Raw genomic sequence first — 19,263 nt, forward strand, 5'->3', positions numbered from 1 at the left:
AAAGTCAATAGCCATGATACTATTTAAATAGGAAAGCTTGTGAAAGTACAATCATAAATATATCAACTTTGCAACCAAACATGCCATCCTTATTTAGCAATTAGGTAAAATAAAGGTTTGCATGCAAGATGTTCCCAATCATTTTATCTTGTAAACATCACCACCTAGGCTATTGTCATAGGTTTATGGTAGAACAGAACAGAACAGTATATTACATTACTCATAGTGTACAGTTATATGTTTTTGGCTTAGTATAGCAAGCATTAAGATAGAGGCCTTGCAGCACCATTGTTGAGGGAAGACCTTACAGAGACAAGTTTGGAGTTGCCGTTCTTGAACCCAGCACCCTTGCCCAGCAGTGATTCCCTCTTCCCCGTGGATGATACTGCCACTCCACTCAGCTTGGTCTCCAACTGGGAGCTTTCAATCTGTAAAAATGACAGCAAGATCAACTGAGCATTGAGAAAGATCTCTGGTGAAACAGTGAGGACACTACATACATCTCAGGAATCAGTGAACTAGATCATATGCAGGGAGTCAAGAGTTACTCACTGAATACTGTCCACTGAGCTCATCAGGACCACTGACCACCTCAAAGCCAGGTAGAATGATGGGGGTCTTTTGCTTCACCTCGCTCAGTACTGGTCTATGTGAAAAAAATAACATCACATTCAAATAGGTGTCCACCTCATTTCAATTTTTTTCCATATTACATTGCTCATGTTAAAAGCCAGTTCATTAAAAATAATATTTTAAAATCGGCCCACTTTCCAAAAACAGGATTCTTACCTGAGCTCATCTGGGTATGTCAAACTGACCACATTGGCGAAGGTGGCGTTCCAGAACTGAGCAACCAAAATGCGAAGCGGCTTACTTTTGTGAGGAAACAGCACACAAAAAAGAGGGGAGAGCAGAGCCAGGAGGTCATCATCATAGGCCAAAGTAGAACGTGTCTGTAGGCAGCCCAGCATGTCAGCCAGAAGCTTCTCCAACTAGATGACAGAAAGGAAAACATTATGTAAATATTCTGTGTGTAAAATTACCATCGGAAAGTCTCAAAAGTAAGAAGTGTGATGAGTTAAAGCAAAGTGGAGTTGAAAAAAAAAACAACAAAAAACCTAAACCTCTACAGCAAATCCAAAATAACACACCTTTGCCAAAAGCTGTGAGGAGAATTTGGGCTGTTCAATGGCAGCTTGTTTGTAGAAGAGGGTGAGAGGCTGGATCAGAGAAGCCAGGGTCTGCTGAATAGCGGTAGCCAGGGCCAGGCTGAAGAACAGAGTGGACAACATGGAGGCGAGGGCCAGCCCTGTGGCCTCAGAGGAGTCCTCAAGGTCCAGAAAAGCCTCTAGAGACTGAAGCAGGAGGGCCTGGAAGGATGATAGGTTTCCCAGCACCTTATTCTTCTTACGTGCCCAGTTTAGGGGGGTGTGAGGTGCTAGTGTAAAAAAAAAGTCTGCAATTACCCTCAGATTTGTGCACTCAGTGACTTACCACATACCTTACTGTTTATTTAAATTTGAAACTATAATTTTTTTTCTTTTTGTCTGGCGAAATACTCCATTCAAAATAAATAGAACATTTATATGAAGGTGTGACTTTCAAAGGATTAATAGCCAGAAGTGGCCATTCCTGGTTTCAAGCTTGAATAAATAGAAAATTCAGCTAAGATTCGAGAGATGGATGCTGATCATGTAAGAAGTATATGTGTATTGGAGGTACACTGAACTAGGATACTAAGCTAAAACCTACTTACACTTCATCTTTTGTTGAAATTGTGGTGTGTAGGGAGAGAAATCAACACACTCCACCATGACTTGCAGCATACTGGTGACTGCATCCAAGGTTGCAGGAACCTAGGAGAAATCATGTAGCATAGATTGACAAATATATTTTACATCTTGCTTTAAAGTGTTATTTTTGGTGCAAGTGTTAAAGAGATGTTAAAATACTTGGCTAATCAAACATGGAGTGCAAATATCCAGACACCCTACTCATTATCCATGGGCATTTTAACAGAGCAAACCTCAGCCACAAACTGCCAAAATACAGACAGCATGTTAAATGTCCCACCAGAGACAAAAACACTCTGGAGTCTGGACCAGTGCTACACAATATTAAAGGACACCTATCGCTCTGTCTCCCGTGCAGCCCTGGGACTCTCTGATCACCGTCTGATTCATCTTATCCCAACCTACAGGCAGAAACTAAAATCTGCAAAGCCTTTTCCAGACAGTTTCAAGCATGCCATTGTTCATCCATTGCAGAAGAAACCTAATTTAGATCCCCTGTCCCTAAGTAACTACAGACCAATCTCCAAAGTGTCTTTTCTATGTCAGGTTCTGGAGAGAGTCATTTCTTCTCAACTGATTTCTTTTATGAACACTAAGTGTTAACAGTTTCCAGTCTGGTTTTAGAGTACTTCATAGTACCGAGACAGTTCTAGTTAAGGTCACTAATGACCTACTGCCTACTTTTGGACTTAAGTACTGCCTTTGACACAGTCGATCACAGCATCTTTTTAAATCGCTTAGAGACTTGGGTTGGTATCAAGGGCTCTGCTCTTAGCTTATTATGCTCCAACCTCACCAACAGAACTGTTTCTGTTGTTCTGGGCAACTCTAATTCCTCGATGGCTTTGTTGAGTTATGGTGTCCCTCAAGGCTCAGTTCTTGGCCCCCTTCTCTTTTCTTTAAATACATGCTGCCCCTTGGCCAGGTCATTAAAAATCACGATGTGCTTTGCCATTTTTATGCTGACAGCACTCAGTTATACATGCCACTAAGACCCGCAGATCCTAGCGCCCTAGCAAATCTCACAGCAACTTGCCTCTCTTGACATTAAATCCTGGATGTCCGAAAATTTTCTCGAATTTAATGATGAGTCCAAGTTCACTCTGTTCAGTCCCAAGAATTCCATCAGCCCTTTTGTTACTAATCTTGGTGGTCTGTCAGGTAGTCTTAAGCAGGCTGCTGAGAATCTTGGGGTAATATTCGAAGCTAACCTTGGTTTTGATAATCAAATCAAACGCGTTGTTCAGTCATACTTTCTCCAGCTCAAGCTCATTTCCAAAATTAGGTCACTTTTATCAATTGCCAATCTGCAAAAAAATGTACATGCTTTTATCTATCTATTCTCAGCTTGACTATTGTAATTCACTTTATTCTGGTATCAGCAAGGGCTCCCTCCACCATCTGCAGTTGGAACAAAATGCCGCTTCTCGGCTCATTACCAGGACAAAGAAGCATGACCATACCACCCCTGTGCTTGCCTCCCTACAATGGCTCCCTGTTATATTTAGAATTGATTTTGAAAATGTACTGCTCACATTTACGGTTTTAAATGGTCTTGCTCCGACATACATTTCTGATTTGTTGACCTGGTATATGCCCTCTCGGCCATTAAGATCCACAGATGGAGCTCTGCTGATTATTCCTCTGTCTTGGTTTGTTACAAAGGGTGATCGGGCTTTTGCTGTTAAGAGCCCCCTGATTATCGAACTAGCTTCATGTCAAACTAAGACCAACCAAGTCTGGCTTCTTTTAAATTTCGTCTTAAAACTTTTCTTTTTATGAAAGCTTTTACAAATGTTTGAAATTTGTTTGTATTTATTTATACTGTTTTTCTTTTTACTCTTACTTAGTTGGTCTTACTCTTATTTTTGCCTTGTCTGGTTTTATTTCTTAGAAATGTGCTATATAAATAAAGTTATTAAAGGAGATCAGAGTGGCAAAAGGTGCTACTCTGAAAAATTGAAAAACAGGTTTTCTGCCAACAACCCATCATCAGTCTGGAGCAGTTTGAAAGACATTACAAACTACAGGAGACCAACCCCCCCCCCCCACACACACACACACACACACACACACCACACACACACACACACTGCAGGGAACCATCAACTGGCTGATGACCTAAATGGATTTTACTGCAGGTTTTAAAAGCAAACTTTCACACCCTCACACCCTCTCCAGCCACAATATACAACTAACTGCACTCCCTGCCAGCCACTCTCCCCTCCCCACCAAATCCCCACCCGCACTCAGGATCTGTGTTGAGGACATGTGCCAGCTCTTCCAGAGACAGAAGACCAGGAAGGCACCAGGCCCTGATGGCATGTCACCCTCCTGTCTTAAAAGTCTGTGCTGAACAGCTGGTGAACATTTTCACACTGATCAACAGATCACTGGAGCTGTGTGAAGTCCCCTCCTGCTTCAAGAGCTCTGCTATCATCCTGGTCCCCAAGAAACCCCGTATCACAAGATCAAATGACTGCAGGTCCATTACCCTTACATCTGTAGTCATGAAATCCTTCGAGAGACTGGTGTTAGCCCACCTGAAGCCCCCCTTGCTCAACCCTCTGCAGTTTGCCTATTGAGCAAACAAGTCAGTGGATGATGCAGTCAACATGGGATTGCACTACATTTTCCAACACCTCGACTCCCCAGGAACATACGCAAGGGTCCTGTTTGTTGACTTCAGCTCAGCGTTCAACACATCGTGCCAGATATCCTCCACTCCAAACTCGCCTGGCTCACTGTACCAGCCCCCATCTGCCAATGGATTAAGAACTTCCTGACAGACAGGAGGCAGCTGGTGAGGCTGGGGAAAAAAATCACATCCAGCACCCGGACAGTCAGCACTGGCGCCCCCCAAGGATGTGTACTCTCCCCTCTTACTCTTCTCCCTCTGCACAAATGACTGCACCTCGGGTGACCCATTTGGTAAACTCCTTTGTGGACGACGGAACCATCATTGGCCTTATCCGGGATGGTGACGAGTCTGCATATAGACGGGAGATTGATCAGCTGGCCCTCTGGTGCAGCCATAACAACCTGGAGCTGAACATGCTAAAAACAGTGGAGATGACAGTGGACTTCAAGAAGAATCCACAAACACTGACCCTCCCCTCACCATGCTCAACAGCATGGTATCTACAGTGAAAACATACAGACTTCTGGGTTTCACAACCTCCCAGGACCTAAGGTGGGCATCCAACATAGACACAATCATCAAAAAGGTCCAGCAGAGGATGTACTTGCTCCGCCAGCTCAAGAAATTCAACATGCCTCAGGAACTGTTGATTCAGTTCTACACTGCAATAACCCAGTCTGTCCTCTGCACATTCATCACTGTCTGGTTTGGTTCAGCCACCAAACAGGACAGGGACAGACTACAATGGACAGTTAGGTCTGCAGAGACAATCACTGGTACCAACCTGCCCTCCATTCAGGACTTATATACCTCCAGACTCAGGAAACAGGCAGGCAACATCACTGGACACAATCTGTTCCAACTCCTCCCCTCTGGCAGGTGCTACAGAGCACTGTACCCCAAAACAACCAGATATAAAAATTTTCTTTCTGCCGGCTGTCATTCAAACGAACGCTTAACAGTCAAATAAATCTAACCATTTTGTATATACTATACTGTATATTGTACGTGTACTGGTACGCTCTGTCATGTCCAGCTACCTCTGGCCTATATGCAAGTAACCTGCTAACATCTATTTCAGCATCTGATAATACTCTCTGCACAACTGCACTTTATCAACAGGGTTCATCGTTAATGGGGTTTTTTTCCACTTGCCCGGTGGGTCAGAAATCTACTTGCTTTAAATCAATTTTTACTTGCCCCTATACAAATTACTTAATTTATTAGTGGTTAACAAATAACAACAAAGACTGTAGTTGTCATGGTTAATCTTTATTTAAGTAAATGAAACATAACAAGGAGTGTCATAGACGCTTAGCATCAAACATTCTTGCATATCGAAAATGGCATGACCCTCCGCCTCATCCCTCCATCCATCCTTCTCCCCAGAGATGGACTCATTAACTGTCAGTGAGTGAGTGAGTGAGTGAGTGAGTCAGTGAGTGAAAGAACAGGCTATAGCAGATGTGTCGCATCGAAAAACCTAATGAAACCATACAAATACTAATCTTACATTACACCAACATGCTCTCTGCCTTACTGGCAGCCATCTTTGTACAACATGCACCGCAGTGAAATTGGTAACTTCTGGCCCCTCAATTTTAATGTATAGCAGTTTCCACAATATTTCAACTGAAAGGTTGCTCTGCCAATACGTTTTAATGCACTTTATGGCACTGAAGCCACGCTCACAGGCAACAGTGGATAGTGGGAGCAGGAGGATCAGCTCAACCATCATCAGCGGGTTGGGGAAGCTCTGCAGCCTATCGGGGTCTTTAAAAATCTGCTCATACCTTGCTTTACTGGACCTGGGACAGTGCTTTGATCACCACTTTTGCGCTTGGCCACTCCTGGTGCCTTGCTTGACCCCTATCACAGCCCACCATATCCAGTATGTCAGCAAAGTGGTCTGTGATAACACAGAGCTGGTCTGCTTCGCAACTGGCCAGGTCTGCCTCCTCTGCAGGCCACTCCCTTGGGTCCAACAAACTCACAGCTGCCTGAAGAATCTTGTCACTCTCCAGGTTCTTGAATAGCTCCTCATGCTTTTGATGACTGCATCAAGGAGTTGGCTCTATTAACCTATATTTAGAAAAAAAAAATTTTTAATTTAAATTCCTGATTTGTCACACAACATTTAATCAAAATTCATTCAGCCACCTTTGTTTTGAAATCATAGCCATACAACATTTACAGAATAGTACAGAAGTTGACCAAACCTAAGAACTGCCCCCCCCACACACACACACACACCGTAAACCTTACACTCAAAATTCCTTTTCTATGGACAAAATACAAAATCAATTATTTCTGTATTCTAATAATTTATGTAAGTACCATGTATATATGGTGTTGTTAAATGCCCATTACCTTTTCATGGTTGTGATGTGGTCGAATGATAAGCTATTCATAACACCAGTTTTAAAATAATCAGTTTGATCATTAACAAATATTTTTTCTGGAAAACACAAAATGCTAAACCCATAGAAAATGAACTGTGAGTGCAAGATTTGACTGATGATAAATAGTGTAACATTAAATAGATACTTGCCTTCGCCAAGCGATGTCGGTGTGGTACTGCATAACCAGGTCAATACGATTCTTCTGTTGAGGAGCAATCACACTGGAGTACGTAATGAACGGCTATGCATTTTTGTATTTTTAAACATGATATGCTGTGGTAATCAGTTAGTCCATGGGCCAGAGCCCAAAATTTCCTATTTCGGTACACTCAAGGTGGCAAAACTTACTTATAATTTTTGAAAGGATCCATGTCTGTAGATGATATTTTGGTATGATAACCATTCCTGAGTGGCAGCTGTATCACAGTTATCAGCTCATGAAGTTAACCACCCCCTAAAGTAAATTGCATTTTAGACGCTGGTGCATATCCTGGTTTAGCCTCATGGTCAGGACATTTTTCAATGTTCTATAATATTGTCTTTGGTATCATTTTAAAGGGGACCTTCTTAGCTTTCATTCAAGCCCTGTTGTGGATATTTCTCACAAATATAGAGGTCACTTGAGCTCTTCAACCCGTCAATAACACACATCTTTCTGCAATGTTCGCCTAAACTATATACTTTCTTTTAGCCCTGTGGCATCTAGGAATATCAGGGACACAAAACACAAAAACTGGAATACTCACAGGACTGTAAAGATTCAGGAAATGTATAATATACCCATACTATTTCATTGTGTGAGGTGATTGTGAACCTTAAATTAGAAGGGCATTATTACTAAGAAACTAACTAGACCAAAGCCAGTTAGTCCATGGGTCAGACCAGATATCGATATCACCCAAGGTGACACAACTTCACTGGTGCCATTTTATTTGGTACACTAACAGAAGTAAAATAATACATAATAACCTTTCCAAATGAGCAGCTATTTCATTTTTCTTTCAGGAAACCTGTTTCTGTGCCTCTCACGATTGTGTATTTGCCCAGATTTTTACAAATATAGCATTTCAACACCCCTGGTACTGATTAGCCTAGCTTAAACTCTGGGACAGTTCTTAGTTGGCCAACAACCAAGGATAACCAGTACTGTGTACTTCCATTCATTGTGCTAAGCTAGGCTAACGTGCAGCCAGATAGCTTTCTACTAAACACATATAGAGGAAACTGGTATCTATCTTCTTGTCTCACTCTGGAGAAGATTGTAAGCTAATTTCCCATAATGTTAGCATGTTCTTTTAATGTATATGTTAATATGATTAGTTAAAGTGGCTACAAGGAACTTTCATCTTGTGTTGATTTTAGCGGCCTCATGTGGACAAAATACAGCTGTTGCATAGCATCTAGGTAATGTATCTATTTGTGGCTATGTAAGATAAATAATGGTAATATGACGCTGGTGAAGCAAAGTAAACTTTGTTTTAGTAGTGTTCATACACCTAAGTTACATGTATTTGTTTGTATGTGGCAGGTGAAAACTGACTGAATATGGCCACTGGTGAACAAGCAAGTTTTTACCCAATACCAAAGCGCCCACGGGTGGAGTGTATTATCCACTGTTCTGATGATACAGATAAGCTGGTTTCACTACAAAGTGTCGACTCATGGAGAACTCTGCTCAGGGCAGCTCAGATACGAAATCATGCACCAGTTTTGAAACTGGCAAAAGACATTCCTGAGGGACAGATTCCAGCAATCTAATACCACAGAAAGTGTCGCAGTATCTTCACTATGAAGCAAATTCTTGATGGCCTCCTTGCAAAAGAAAAGAAAAGTTGTGTCTCTGCTGAAGAGAAACAATCTAAGAGAGTAGCTCGACATGCTCCAAGTACATCTAGGACTTATGATGTAGAGTGCATATTTTGTCAGAAAAACAGCAAATATTCCAAGAGACAGAATACGAGAGAAGTACTGGTACAGTGTCGAGAACTGCGAGCTGATGCAAAGATCAGGAGTGCAGCCACAAAGAAAAGGGACAGCAGAATCCTTGCCATTGTGAGTAGAGACCTTGTAGCAGCTGAAGGGCACTACCACAGGTCATGCTATAGACTTTACACCAAAGAAGAGGTTTCCAAAGGAGAGGTTGCCAGCAATGAAGATGATGATGCTGCAGCCCAGTATGAAGCTGCTGTGAATAAGGCATACAATGAGCTGTTCCTCTTCATCAGGATGGAGCTTTTTGGCAATCCTCAAGTGATGACAATGACTGATCTCTCTTCTAGACTGGTAGCTTCAATGAACTCCCAAGGCATTGCCCAAGTCAAGGAATCAACCAAGAAGCACATAAGGCGAAACCTGGAGAGTGAGTTTGCTGGAGCCTTGCAGATATTCCCTGATGAGAAAGGAAAATTCCTCCTCTATCCCGATAACTTGTCCATGAGGGAACTTGCCAAAGAAAATCAGTCTCTCAAAAGGGAGCTGCAGACCCTGAAAAGTGTCAGTGCACAAGATGTTATAGCAAAGCAGCCATCAAATTGAGAGCAGACATTAAAAGTCAAGATGTTCCTCAAACCTGGCCGCCTGAAGTCAAACCAGAAGCAGAATGTCCTACCATTCCAGAGTCGCTCATTATCTTCCTGTACTCTCTACTCACAGGCTCAAATGATCCTGATCATGCATCCCATAGAGTGCAGTGCCTTCTGCAGTCATTTGGCCATGACATAGTATATGCAGTGACATGTGGAAATACCAAGCCTTCCAAGCACATTGTTCTGCCATTCAGTGTCAAATCGTTGACAGGAAATGTAGAGTTGATAAACATCCTCAACCGACTTGGTCACAGTGTGTCCTATTCACAGATGGAAGAGATCAACACTGCCCTGTGTCTCCAGAAACTCTCATCATCAGGGAGTGGCATTGCCCTTCCAGCTAACATCCATCCTGGCATATTCACAACTTTAGCCTGGGACAATATCGACCGTCTTGAAGAAACTGTCAGTGGTGAGGGAACATCTCACAGAGTCAATGGGATTACTGTGCAAGCAAAGCCAGTCAACCCACTTCCTGTCCAACCAATGCCCACTGTTCCCAAAACAAAGAAGAGAAGCATTGATGGACCCCCACCAATGTTACCAACTTACAATGCTGGACAACGGGTAGGGCCACCACAAAGCAAAAAGTCAGATGCCGATACTGCAGCCAATACTAAGCTTGCCAGAGAGAAAAACCTTCTTTGGGTCCTAGCACACGTCACAACAAGAAGAACAGTCAGTCAGCAGCTGGACAGGCTTCAACATCCTGACTCGAGGAGAGATGACGGTCATCCCCGACAATATAGGCTATCTGCCTACCATCAATGCTCCAGCGACACAAATGTCTACTGTCAACGAGGTGCTTAACCAGTCACTGAGCATCATGCAGTGCTTAGGCCTGAGGAAGATTGTCTGTGTCTTTGACCAAGCCCTGTATGCGAAGGCTGTCGAGATCACATGGAAACACCATGACAAGTTCCATGATATCATCGTTAGGCTTGGGGTATTCCACACCATCTGCACACTGCTGGCAATAATAGGAAAGCGTTTCCAAGATGCTGGACTCAAAGACCTCTGCATTGAGTCTGGCATGATTGCAGAAGGCTCAATTGCTGGTGTTATGGATGGCCGCAAGTACAACAGGGCAGTGTGACTACACAAGCTCCTGTATGAGGCTCTCATGCGACTGACCTTGAATGGTTTCCTGTCCTGGTTAGAAGAAACTCACAGGAATGACATGGTTCACCTGAATGAGACACTGAAGACCATTGACAGCCTTGGGAAAGAAGTCTCACAACATGCTTTGAAGGAGGTCCTCGAGAACAGCTCTTGTACACGCATCATGGATCTATTTGAAGTCTACCGTGAGTTCCTTAGAGGTGGAAACGGCAGCCTCTCGAACTTCTGGATGTCCTATTTGGACATGGTTGAAATCTTGTTGGGGCTCATCCGAGCATCCAGAGAGGGAGACTGGATGCTACACTTGGCTAGCATTCGAGCAATGATCCCATGGTGCTTTGCTTATGACAGGATGAATTATGCACGCTACCTCCCCTACTACTACGCCCAGATGTCTGAGCTGCCCATCACACACCCAGATGTGTACACAGAATTCATGGAAGGAGGCTTCTCAGTCCAACTGGGCTCCACCAATCCCTTTGGCCGAATCCCTGTTGACCAAGCTATAGAAGAAACGGTGAACAAAGACACCCAAACAGCTGGAGGGACAAAGGGATTCAGCTTGAAGCCAGGAGCTGTGACCAAATATTATCTCACAGCTGAGTATAGAAGCATATACCTCAGACAGCTGAGAGACCTGACAGGTCAAGGCAGGTGCAAATGGTCTCATCCAGATCTACAGAGTCCAAGGATCAAGAGAGATGAAGCAGATGTCCAGTCTCTCATGGACCTTATGGAGAATAACTGGCTCAATCCTATGTCCCCTGATGAGATTGATTTGGGTAGCCTCTCCACTGGCAACATGGCTCCACCTGATGTGACCATAGATCTCTTGAGAGCTCTTGAGAAAGGAGAAGAGGCCTGCCAAGCATTCCAGCAAACAAGGTTAGATGCAGACCCACCACCTGTGAAATTCCACGACAAGATGACCAAGCAAAGTCTGAAAACATTCTCCAATGTCAGCACAAAACAAGCTCATGGAAAGAAAGCACAGGATGTGGTTCTGAAGGCGGATAGAAACCTTTTCATTCACATGATCCTGGTGGCTGAAAGCAGGAAGGTGAATCTGAAGGATGTCCTTGCCTACCCATTGGGCCCACTACCGTGGGCACTGGCAAATGCTGATGGGTCCTTACGAAAAACAAACAAGGCTGCACTTGCCAGAGAGCTTGAAAAGAATGTATCTCCTGCAGAAGACATCCCAATCCCATCTACTTCCATCATTGATGGGATGAGCCTGGTCCAAAAAATGAATGGCAACAACAAAACCTTTGCACAGGTGGCAGAGTCAGCCTTGACCCAGGTCCTCCATGAGGGAGCACAGAGTGGGAGGACTGATGTTGTTTTTGATGTCTATCACCAGACTTCGATCAAAGATGCTGAACGACTGAACCGGGGTGGAGACATCACTCTCCAGTACAAGAATCTTGCAGGGGGACACCACGTCCAGCAGTGGAGAAAATTTCTGTGCAGTTCCTCCAACAAGACCAGTCTCATCAAGTTTCTGGTGGAAGAGTGGAAACTCCCACGATACAGAGCTATGCTGCATGGCAAGGTGTTGTACATGACCTGTGAGGAAACCTGCTACAAGTTGACAGAAGATGGGTGTGACGAAGCAGCAGAACTGCACTCCACACATGAAGAAGCTGACACCCGTCTGCTCCTGCATGCATTGCATGCAGCAAATGCGGGCTCAAAGTCAGTTATCATCACAGCTGAGGACACTGATGTCATGGTGCTTTGTCTTGGCTTCCAGAAGGACATCACCTGTCCCATCTACCAGAAGTGTGGGACTCAGAACCGCACACGGTTTGTCGACATCACCAAACTGGCAAGTTCACTTGGAGACAGCATCTGTGACAGCCTAATTGGCTTACATGCCTTCACAGGCTGCGACACTGTCAGTGCATTCGCTGGTCGAGGGAAGCTGAATGCCCTGAAGATAGTGAGAAAGCACACTTCCTGCCAAGAGACTTTTAGTCAACTGGGACAGACATGGAATGTGAGTGATGAGCTGTTCCAGAAAATTGAGCAGTTCACCTGTCGGATGTATGTTGCTAATAGCAGCACTGCTGAGGTGAACAAACTGCGTTACCAGCTCTTCTGCACCAAAAGGGGAGAGGTTGAGTCCAGCCAGCTGCCACCATGTAGAGACTGTCTCTTTATGCATGTTCAACGAGCCAACTATCAGGCAGCAATATGGAAGTGCTGTCTGCAGGCTAACCCTGTGGTGCCAAGCCCTACTGAGTATGGATGGACAGACGATGAAGGCAAGCTGGCCATTTACTGGATGCGCTCCCCACCTGCACCAGATGTGGTCTTGGAAATGCTAACATGCAAGTGTGTGCATTCATGCAAAATGCCAAGCTGCATGTGCCTGTCAAATGGACTTCCATGCACAGACATGTGCAGGTTACAGACCTGCAGTAACCAAAAACAGCAGGATGGTCCAGAACTGGACTTTGAACTTGGGGAGTCAGATGATGAGAGAAACGAGCAGTTTGATGAATGACAGTGTGATGATTCTGATGGTATTACTGTGGTAGTAGTCTATTGATGCACAGGATGTTGATTCTGGACTTGGTTACCCAGAGCTTGATAACAATAATGTAACCATATTCACATATACCCATTACCATTACATATACCCACTAATGATATGGGATTACATGTATCATTGACTAAGTATATGTAAATGTCAATGTTGTTTAAAATATTAAAATAGTTCATTACCTCACTATGGTATTCCTTTTTATCATGTATTTTGATTGTGTATTTAAACAAATGTATAGAGACCAGTTTGTGACCTAACTGGCTTTGGTCTAGTTCTCATTTAAGGCTCACAATCACCTCACACAATGAAATAGTATGGGTATATTATACATTTTCTGAATCTTTACAGTCCTGTGAGTATTCCAGTTTTTGTGTTTTGTGTCCCTGATATTCCTAGATGCCACAGGGCTAAAAGAAAGTATATAGTTTAGGCGAAAATTGCAGAAAGATGTGTGTTATTGACAGGTTGAAGAGCTCAAGTGACCTCTATATTTGTGAGAAATATCCACAGCAGGGCTTGAATGAAAGCTAAGAAGGTCCCCTTTAAAATGATACCAAAGACAATATTATAGAACATTGAAAAATGTCCTGACCATGAGGCTAAACCAGGATATGCACCAGCGTCTAAAATGCAATTTAGTTTAGATGGTGGTTAACTTCATGAGCTGATAACTATGATACAGCTGCCACTCAGGAATGGTTATCATACCAAAATATCATCTACAGACATGGATCCTTTCAAAAATTATAAGTAAGTTTTGCCACCTTGAGTGTACCGAAATATCGTCTGGCCCATGGACTAAGTTTAGCAATTACCCGACTTGCTTCAGCGTTCATGTTTCGTACAAGCACCAGCAAGGCCTCAGAGGAGGGGTTGTCGGCAGCCCTCTTAGCTGCCATACAGGCCAGATGCTGTCGGGTCTTGTTATGGCACGCCAGCGATGTTTTTTGGAAACTTGACATGCCTTTGAAAAATGGTCCCGTTTTATCCGCCTTGCTCTCAAACTTCCTGCATACTGTGCAATACCTAGTCGGAGTCTCGCCCACATCTTCTAATGCAACCCAACTAAACTCCAGTTTCTAGGATAATTGAAATACTCTCTTGCGGTTCAGTTCATAAATGTTGTCTTTATGCGCCGCCATTTTCTCGTGAGTGACAAGTCTGACAGCCACGCATCACATGACTAGCCTACTCAATTCTTGATTGGCCCAACGGTGCATGCTAATATTCTCCGATGCGAACTGTGTGCCAGTGAATGAGAACATAATTTATGATACGTTGATCTAAAAAAATGATTTAAATATTTTATTTATTTATTTTACCGCTTGCCCAATCAGGCAAGTGAGTTGCTAGATTTACTAGCCCAACGTGACATTTTACTTGCCCCAGGCAATCCTTACTGTTGAACCCTGATTCACCTCTTATTTCACCCGTATAAATCAATCCTTTGGTATATAGCTGAAGATTGTTGTGTTGTCGTGTTGTTATTCTATGTTGAGTACACTGAGAGAGCCACGAAATGGAATCAAATTCCATGTAGTGCAAACCTACATGGCCAATAAACATGATTCTGATTCTGAATTTGTTTGTCAAAAATAACAGAAAAATAGCTTAAAAAAATGGAATGAAGTTTTCAGCAAAGGTGAGCAATGGTCCATGGATTACATGATCAAATTTTGGAGACAATTGGGCCAAGCTGAGGAAAAACATAATTTTTCAGCCATGACTTGACCAAAAATTATTTCATTTACTTCAAATTGACACCAAAGATTTATTTCCTATGCACTGCTATAGTGAGAAATGCAGTGTTTTAGAGAACAGTAGTGGTCAATGCTCAGGGGGGGGGTCAAAGGGTGGGGTTGTTGTGCTTGGTACCATTTATGTTTATGAACTTCTAGATTCATTTAGATGCTTGCATTTTGTCCTGTTTAGTTCTTTGGAGGGCTGGTGCTTCCTCCCTCTCCTCACCATTAGGGTCTCTCTGTCCAGAGCAGCTGCCATCTTTGCGCACAACTCCTCACAGCAGATGTTCTCCTCGGCCGTGACCACCAGAGCAGCACAGCGGGCAAACACCTTGTACAGCTTTGACCATGTAGTCAGCATGGACTTCTGGTTCATCTGTGGAGGACAGAGGGGTTAGTTATGTAGGCCACTCACTTACAAGTGAAGCTGGAGGTGGAAACGGACTCATGGCTTTAGGGTGAGAAATTGCATCACGAGGTCTGTCGACAGTAATACTACTACTACTTTTGGCTGCTCCTGCTAGCGGTCGCCACAGCGGATCATCCGTTTCCATCTCTTCCTGTCCTCAGCATCTTCCTCTGTCATGCCAGCCACCTGCATGTCCTCCCTCACTACATCCATAAACTTCCTCCTTGGCCTTCCTCTTTTCCGCTTACCTGGAACTCCATCTTCAGCATCCTTCCCCTAATATACCCAACATCTCTACTACGCACATATCCAAACCATCTAAAGCTTGTCTTTTTTGCTTTGTCTTCAAACCGTCCAACCTGAGCTGTCTCTCTATTGTAGTTGTTCCTAATTCTGTCCTCCTTCCATCACTCCCAACGAAAATCTTAGCATCTTCAACTCTGCCACCACCAGCTCCGTCTCCTGTCTTTTCATCAGTGCTACCGTCTCCAAACCATACAACATAGCTGGTCTCACTACCATCTTGTAAACCTCCCCTTTCACTCTTGCTGGTACCCTTTTGTCGCAAATCACTCCTGACACTCTTCTACACCCACTCCACCCTGCCTGCACTCTCTTCTTCACCTCTGTTCTGCACTCCCCATTACTTTGAACAGCTGACCCCAAGTATTTAAACTCATCCACCTTCGTCACCCCTACTCCTTGTATCCTCACCATTTCACTGTCCACCCTCTTGTTCACACACATGTATTCTGTCTTGTTCCTACTAACTTTCATTCTTCTTCTCTCCAGTGCAATCCTCCACCTCTCTAAGCTCTCCTCAACCCTACTCTCACTACAGATCACAATGTCATCCGCGAATATCATAGTCCACCGAGACTCCTTTCTGATCTCGTCCATTAACCTGTCATCACCATTGCGAACAAGAAAGGGTTGAGAGCTGATCCTTGATGTAATCCCACTTCCACCTTGAACCCATCTGTCATTCCTACCGCACACCTCACAACTGTCACACTGCCCTCATACATAGTGTGCACCACTCTTACATACTTCTCTGCCACTCCCGACTTCCTCACACAATACCACACGTCCCCCCTCAGCACCCTGTCATATGCTTTCTCTAAATCCACAAAGACACAATGTAACTCCTTCTGGCCTTCTCTATTCTTCTCCAACATCCTCAAAGCAAACATTGCATCTGTAGTGCTCTTTCATGGCATGAAACCATACTGCTGCTTGCTAATCATCAACTCTCCTTTTAACCTAGCTTCCACTACTTTTTACTAAACCTTTTGAGAGTACAATCTAGAGAAAAAGAAAACCGAGCAAAACAAACCTGCTGTAGGGCAGTACCAGGGAGAAGGTACGTAAATGGAAACATCAGGGCAGAATACACAGCCCTGAAGTTGTGCTCCAAGGCATCACCTTGGTTTACTTCATTCGTCTGCAATTAAAAAGGATAATTTCCATTTAGGTTTGATATCATTTAACCCCTTTTGGCACATATTTCTCACTATCAGCAACCAGTAGTTTGATAACACCTCTCATGCTACATTTTCTTTTGTTTTGGACCCCCCCCCCTTTTTCTCCCCAGTTGTACCTGGCCAATCACCCCGCTCTCTGAGCCATCCCGGTCGCTGCTCCACCCCCTCTGCCAATCTGGGGAGGGCTGCAGACTACCACATGCTTCCTCCGATACATGTGGAGTCGCCAGGCGCTTCTTTTCGCCTGACAGTGAGGAGTTTCACCAAGGGGACGTATCGCGTGGGAGGATCACCCTATTCCCCCCAGTTCCCCCTCCCCCCTGAACAGATGCCCTGACCGACTAGAGGAGGCACTAGTGCAACAACCAGGACAGATGCCCACATCCGGCTTCCCACCCGCAGACACGGCCAATTGTGTCTGTAGGGACGCCTGACCAAGCCGGCGGTAACTCGGCGGTAGCAGTAGCTACATTTTCAATGAAGGTCTTGATGCCTGAATCCGAGCTTTCATCTATAATGTTCACATTAAGTGATCTGTATGTGGCCTGTGAGATTACACATGCACAGAGCAGTGCATGTGAGGCTGGCATTGAAATGTAGGCTCCACACAGACACCAAACATGGACCCTAATTAGCCAATACTTGATGTTTCTCTTGTTCATGTCCTGTATTTCGAAGGCAGGGATCACAGGTCTCAATGGAGAGATGGCAGAGGACTGTCACATACAGCACTTCAGTATTTTTTTTAGCAATTTCTGACACGTGTTGAGAGAAGTATTTGCAAGTAGTAGCAGTGGAACCTGCAGAATTCTCTTATAACACACAATGTGGAGAGCGTCCGGGTCATGGTGGTCTATTCCATTGCTTACCAACACGGGGATTGCCAGTTCGATTCCCCGTGTTACTTCCGGCTTGGTCGGGCATCCCTACTGACACAACTAGCCGTGTCTGTGGGTGGGAAGCCAGATGTGAGTATGTGTTCTGGTCGCTGCACTAGCACCTTGACTGATCGGTCAGGGCGCCTGTTCAGGGGGAGGGGGAACAGCGTGATCCTCCCACGTGCTACGTCCCCCTGGCAAAACTCCTCACTGTCAGATGAAAAGAAGCGGCTGGTGACTCCACATGTATCGGAGGAAGCATGTGGTAAGTCTGCAGCCCTCCCTGGCTTTGCAGAGGGGGTGGAGCAGTGACCAGGATGGGTCAGAAGAATGGAGTAACTGGCCAAGTACAATTGGGGAGGGGGAATGCACTATGGAAGCAATTTGTATATAGCTAAACACAGCTATTTTTTTTTAAAATTCACACTGTAGCTTTCAGTACTTTCCCACTCCATACAATGTTTCATACCCTTGAAAATAATAGCATCCCCATGCTAACTCATCTTGTGTCTCTCATTCCTCACATTCCTGCTCTCAGTTAAGCTTCCTTTTGTTTTAGCTCAGTGTAAACTCATACACATCCATCTTTAAGTCAGTGCAGCTTATTCTGACTGATCTGCTCCATTTCTGCTACGTTCCATTCATACATACATACATACATACATTCATATATACATGGTGAAATCTAAATTTACCTAACATGAGTAATGAGGTTAATTTTTTTCCTCAACAGCACAGGAATGGCCCAGTAAAAACAACCACCTTTCAGCCTGTCACATCTCACGTTCAACTGCACATCCACTGGATGGGCACACTCAACACAAAACAAATTTCTTAAGCAAATTTTTTAAAGGGTCAAAAGGTATAAAATGCTAATGAGTGTGCATTTTCATTAGAGGATTTTGAATGAATAAACAATCTTTCCATCAGTGGTGTGCAACATGACAGGAAAAGAAGAAGGGAGAAAGTTTTCCATTACATTTCATGAAAACAGCATATGTATAGTGAGTTTTAATGCTGCATTATGCAGCAAAACCCAATTCTATGAATCAAGCACAAAACAATCTTCTTGTACCAACAATACCATATATACCATTACCTTTTAAGGGAGAAACAGGCGAAAGATTAGTTAATGAGCTAATGTATGTACAGTGCAGATTGGCACACTTTTTCGCTACTTAAACTTCAAGTGACTAAATCTGATCTGTGTCAGATGTGTGGAATGGAAAATCAGTAGTGCAGACGTAGCTTCGGACTGCCATACCTGTGTGATAGTTTCAGTGAGCGGGCTGACGACCATGCTCCACATCCTCCACAGCTGCTCCTTGTTTTCCAGAGACCCTGCACTGCGACCCAAAGCCCCCAGCACTGCCTCCCCAAACGCTAGGGAAGATGTGGGACCTGACAGTCCGCAACCCACCAGGGTTTGCAAGCACTGGAAGAACCTGGGAACAGGCAAAGGAACATTGTGCCAATAAAGTATGTCAAGGTACAACAACTTGAAATGAAAAAGATAAATCAGTGCTCCAAGTTTTAAACAAGGCCCACCTTTCATCCTGTACATAGGCTGAGAGCATGTTGCTGCTGTAGAAAAGAAGGATGAGGAAGAGAGCAGGCGTGCCCTGGGGAAATGGAAGAGAAAGTTCATTCACC

At 44.0% G+C, this 19,263-nt stretch overlaps 1 protein-coding gene across 1 annotated transcript in view; it reads right to left on the bottom strand.

Moving 5' to 3' along the window:
* Positions 1-19,263, bottom strand: part of rif1 (replication timing regulatory factor 1) — a 54,035-nt gene that overhangs the window by 19,677 nt on the left and 15,095 nt on the right. Inside the window, exons 17-25 of the mRNA XM_056288913.1 lie at positions 19,159-19,232; positions 18,875-19,055; positions 16,585-16,692; positions 15,066-15,215; positions 1,757-1,856; positions 1,152-1,438; positions 790-992; positions 553-646; positions 309-428 (exon numbers count right to left, since the gene is read on the bottom strand). Coding sequence (XP_056144888.1) covers positions 309-428; positions 553-646; positions 790-992; positions 1,152-1,438; positions 1,757-1,856; positions 15,066-15,215; positions 16,585-16,692; positions 18,875-19,055; positions 19,159-19,232 — 1,317 coding nt within the window. The remainder of the gene's footprint in view (positions 1-308; positions 429-552; positions 647-789; positions 993-1,151; positions 1,439-1,756; positions 1,857-15,065; positions 15,216-16,584; positions 16,693-18,874; positions 19,056-19,158; positions 19,233-19,263) is intronic.

The sequence above is a fragment of the Lampris incognitus genome, chromosome 11, assembly GCF_029633865.1.
Source record: "Lampris incognitus isolate fLamInc1 chromosome 11, fLamInc1.hap2, whole genome shotgun sequence".
In the NCBI taxonomy this organism is placed as follows: Eukaryota; Metazoa; Chordata; class Actinopteri; order Lampriformes; family Lampridae; genus Lampris; species Lampris incognitus.